The 2,217-nt window shown below is 44.7% G+C and overlaps 1 protein-coding gene across 1 annotated transcript in view; it reads right to left on the bottom strand.

Annotated features, from left to right (window-relative positions):
* B4GALNT2 (beta-1,4-N-acetyl-galactosaminyltransferase 2) overlaps positions 1-2,217 on the bottom strand; it is a 29,345-nt gene that overhangs the window by 25,347 nt on the left and 1,781 nt on the right. Inside the window, exons 2-3 of the mRNA XM_037742534.1 lie at positions 1,083-1,283; positions 367-504 (exon numbers count right to left, since the gene is read on the bottom strand). Of these exons, the coding sequence (XP_037598462.1) occupies positions 367-504; positions 1,083-1,283 (339 nt within the window). The remainder of the gene's footprint in view (positions 1-366; positions 505-1,082; positions 1,284-2,217) is intronic.

Raw genomic sequence — 2,217 nt, 5'->3', positions numbered from 1 at the left:
AAAAAAAAAAAAATTTGTAGAGATGGGGTCTCACTATATTGCCCAGGCTGGTCTCAAACTCCTGGGCTCTAGCAATCCTCCCATCTTGACCTCCCAAAGTGCTAGAATTACAGACATGTGTCACCAACCCCAGGTTTTTCTTTTTTTGTTATGAAATGTTTTATACATACAACGTTTTGTAAATCTTCATTTAAGGATGATTTCCTCAATTCCTTCTTTTTGTTTCATTCCTAATAGTTCCTCCCCAGGGACCCTTGCAAGAGCGAGAGTTCCTTCCTGCCTTTTCTCTTAAGACTCATACCCTCAGGACGTAGAGAGAGCTTTTGCTCCATCTCGGAACCCAAGAGACTTCATGGCCTGCGTTACCTCCTCTGAAAGTGTTCAAATTCAGCCTGTCTCCTCACGTTCACCGCTGGCAGGTCGCTCTGGCTATAGGCATCCTGAAAGTTGTAACTTCCCTGCTCTTGGTTGGCTTCACATTTGCACTGATTTTTCGGGAACAGCCTGAAACAAGCAAGAGGACTGTAAACATGGATTGGGAGGGTAGGCTGGTGGGTGAGAGGAAACCTGACTTCTCATCCAATGTGCAGTTTACCCTGAAAATCTTCTTTCCTACAGCCAACAATTCTGAGATGAGACCCTAGATTCCCCTGCAGTGGCCCCTCACAGAGACAAAGGGAGGGACGGAAGCAGGGACACAGGAAGGCTGAAGACTCCTCCTCTCTTGCATTATCCCCTGCACCTAACTTCTTTAAATCTGAGATCACATGACTGTCTGCTGTACCTCACCCCACCAAAAAAGGAGGGCAGAGGGACAGCGAAGCAGCATCTTTGCTGCAGTTTTGGTCAAAAAACTACAGGCTCTCCAACGTTTTAAGGGGTTTTGCTGGCTGCTATAGAGAACATAGACTGTGCTCTGTAGACCAATCCCTTTCCTGGCTTGCAGTCACCTGTGCATTCAGCACAGGTTTAGGAAAGCAAGGGTACCATCTGTAAAATGGGCACAGTAGGGCACAGTACCCCAGAGGAGGAGCAAGGAAGATGTGTGCCCTGAGGTGAAAGACAGAACACTAGTCTCTCACCAGATTCCATCGTAGGTAAAGAGGTTCCTGAGATGTTCTTCCGGCAGAAGCTTCAGCTCCTGGACACCCTGAGCAGGACTTGTGAGCTCTGGCTTGAGGCTGCTAAACACTGCTTGAAGGGACACACCTCTGAGCATAAATCCAACAACGCTAAATCCCAAGATTAGGACCGATATCTTGAGGAGCTGCAGAAATCTCAAGCTGTTGGGACACAAAAGAACCAATTATGTTGAAATCTTTTTTCTTGATTATATGATGTTGTGTTGTTAATTTGAAGCAGATTTCTGCTTTCATTATGTTTTCTGACTTGTTGGCTTATAGAAACCTGTGTAGGGTAGTGGTTAAAAGTGTGGTGGTTTGGAATTCTGCATCCGTCATTACCGACAGAGCAGGTTACTCCTCCTATTTAAGCTTCAGCTATCTTGTCTGTTAATTGGGTGGAGTAATAAAACTTCTCTTGGCCAGGCGTGGTGGTTCGCACCTATAATCACAGCACTTTGGGAGCAAATACTTTTTCTTGATTATAGAATATATATGAGACTGTTAACTTCAGGAAAAATGTAAGCTAAGCATATAGCTTATATTGGTCACTAAAATTGATTTCTGATAAACAGACGAAGAAGGAATCAAGTTGCAACAAAGGGATTCAGAAAAATGACAAATAAAAGGATAGGCAAAAACATCCGGGTAATGTTAATGTCAGCATAGCTAAATTCAAAGCAATAAGAAAGAGTATGAAATAGGACAGAAACACCACTTATAGTGATCAAATGCATGACACCAAAACGATGGCTGTGAACTTTATCCACTAATAATAACATTAAAGAATACAAAGCAGAAAAAAGGCAAGATATGAAAGAAGGATTAGAAATACAAAGATAAGCCGGGCGCGGTGGCTCAAGCCTGTAATCCCAGCACTTTGGGAGGCTGAGGCGGGTGGATCACGAGGTCAAGAGATCGAGACCATCCTGTGTCAACATGGTGAAACCCCGTCTCTACTAAAAATACAAAACATTAGTTGGGCATGGTGGCGCGTGCCTGTAATCCCAGCTACTCAGGAGGTTGAGGCAGGAGAATTGCCTGAACCCAGGAGGCGGAGGTTGCGGTGAGCCGAGATCGCGCCATTGCACTCCAG

Source organism: Cebus imitator, unplaced genomic scaffold (genome assembly GCF_001604975.1).
Source record: "Cebus imitator isolate Cc_AM_T3 unplaced genomic scaffold, Cebus_imitator-1.0 Scaffold123, whole genome shotgun sequence".
NCBI classification, from domain to species: domain Eukaryota; kingdom Metazoa; phylum Chordata; class Mammalia; order Primates; family Cebidae; genus Cebus; species Cebus imitator.
Note: the sequence above shows the minus strand (reverse complement) of the source record. Positions and strands in the feature narration are given on the sequence as shown.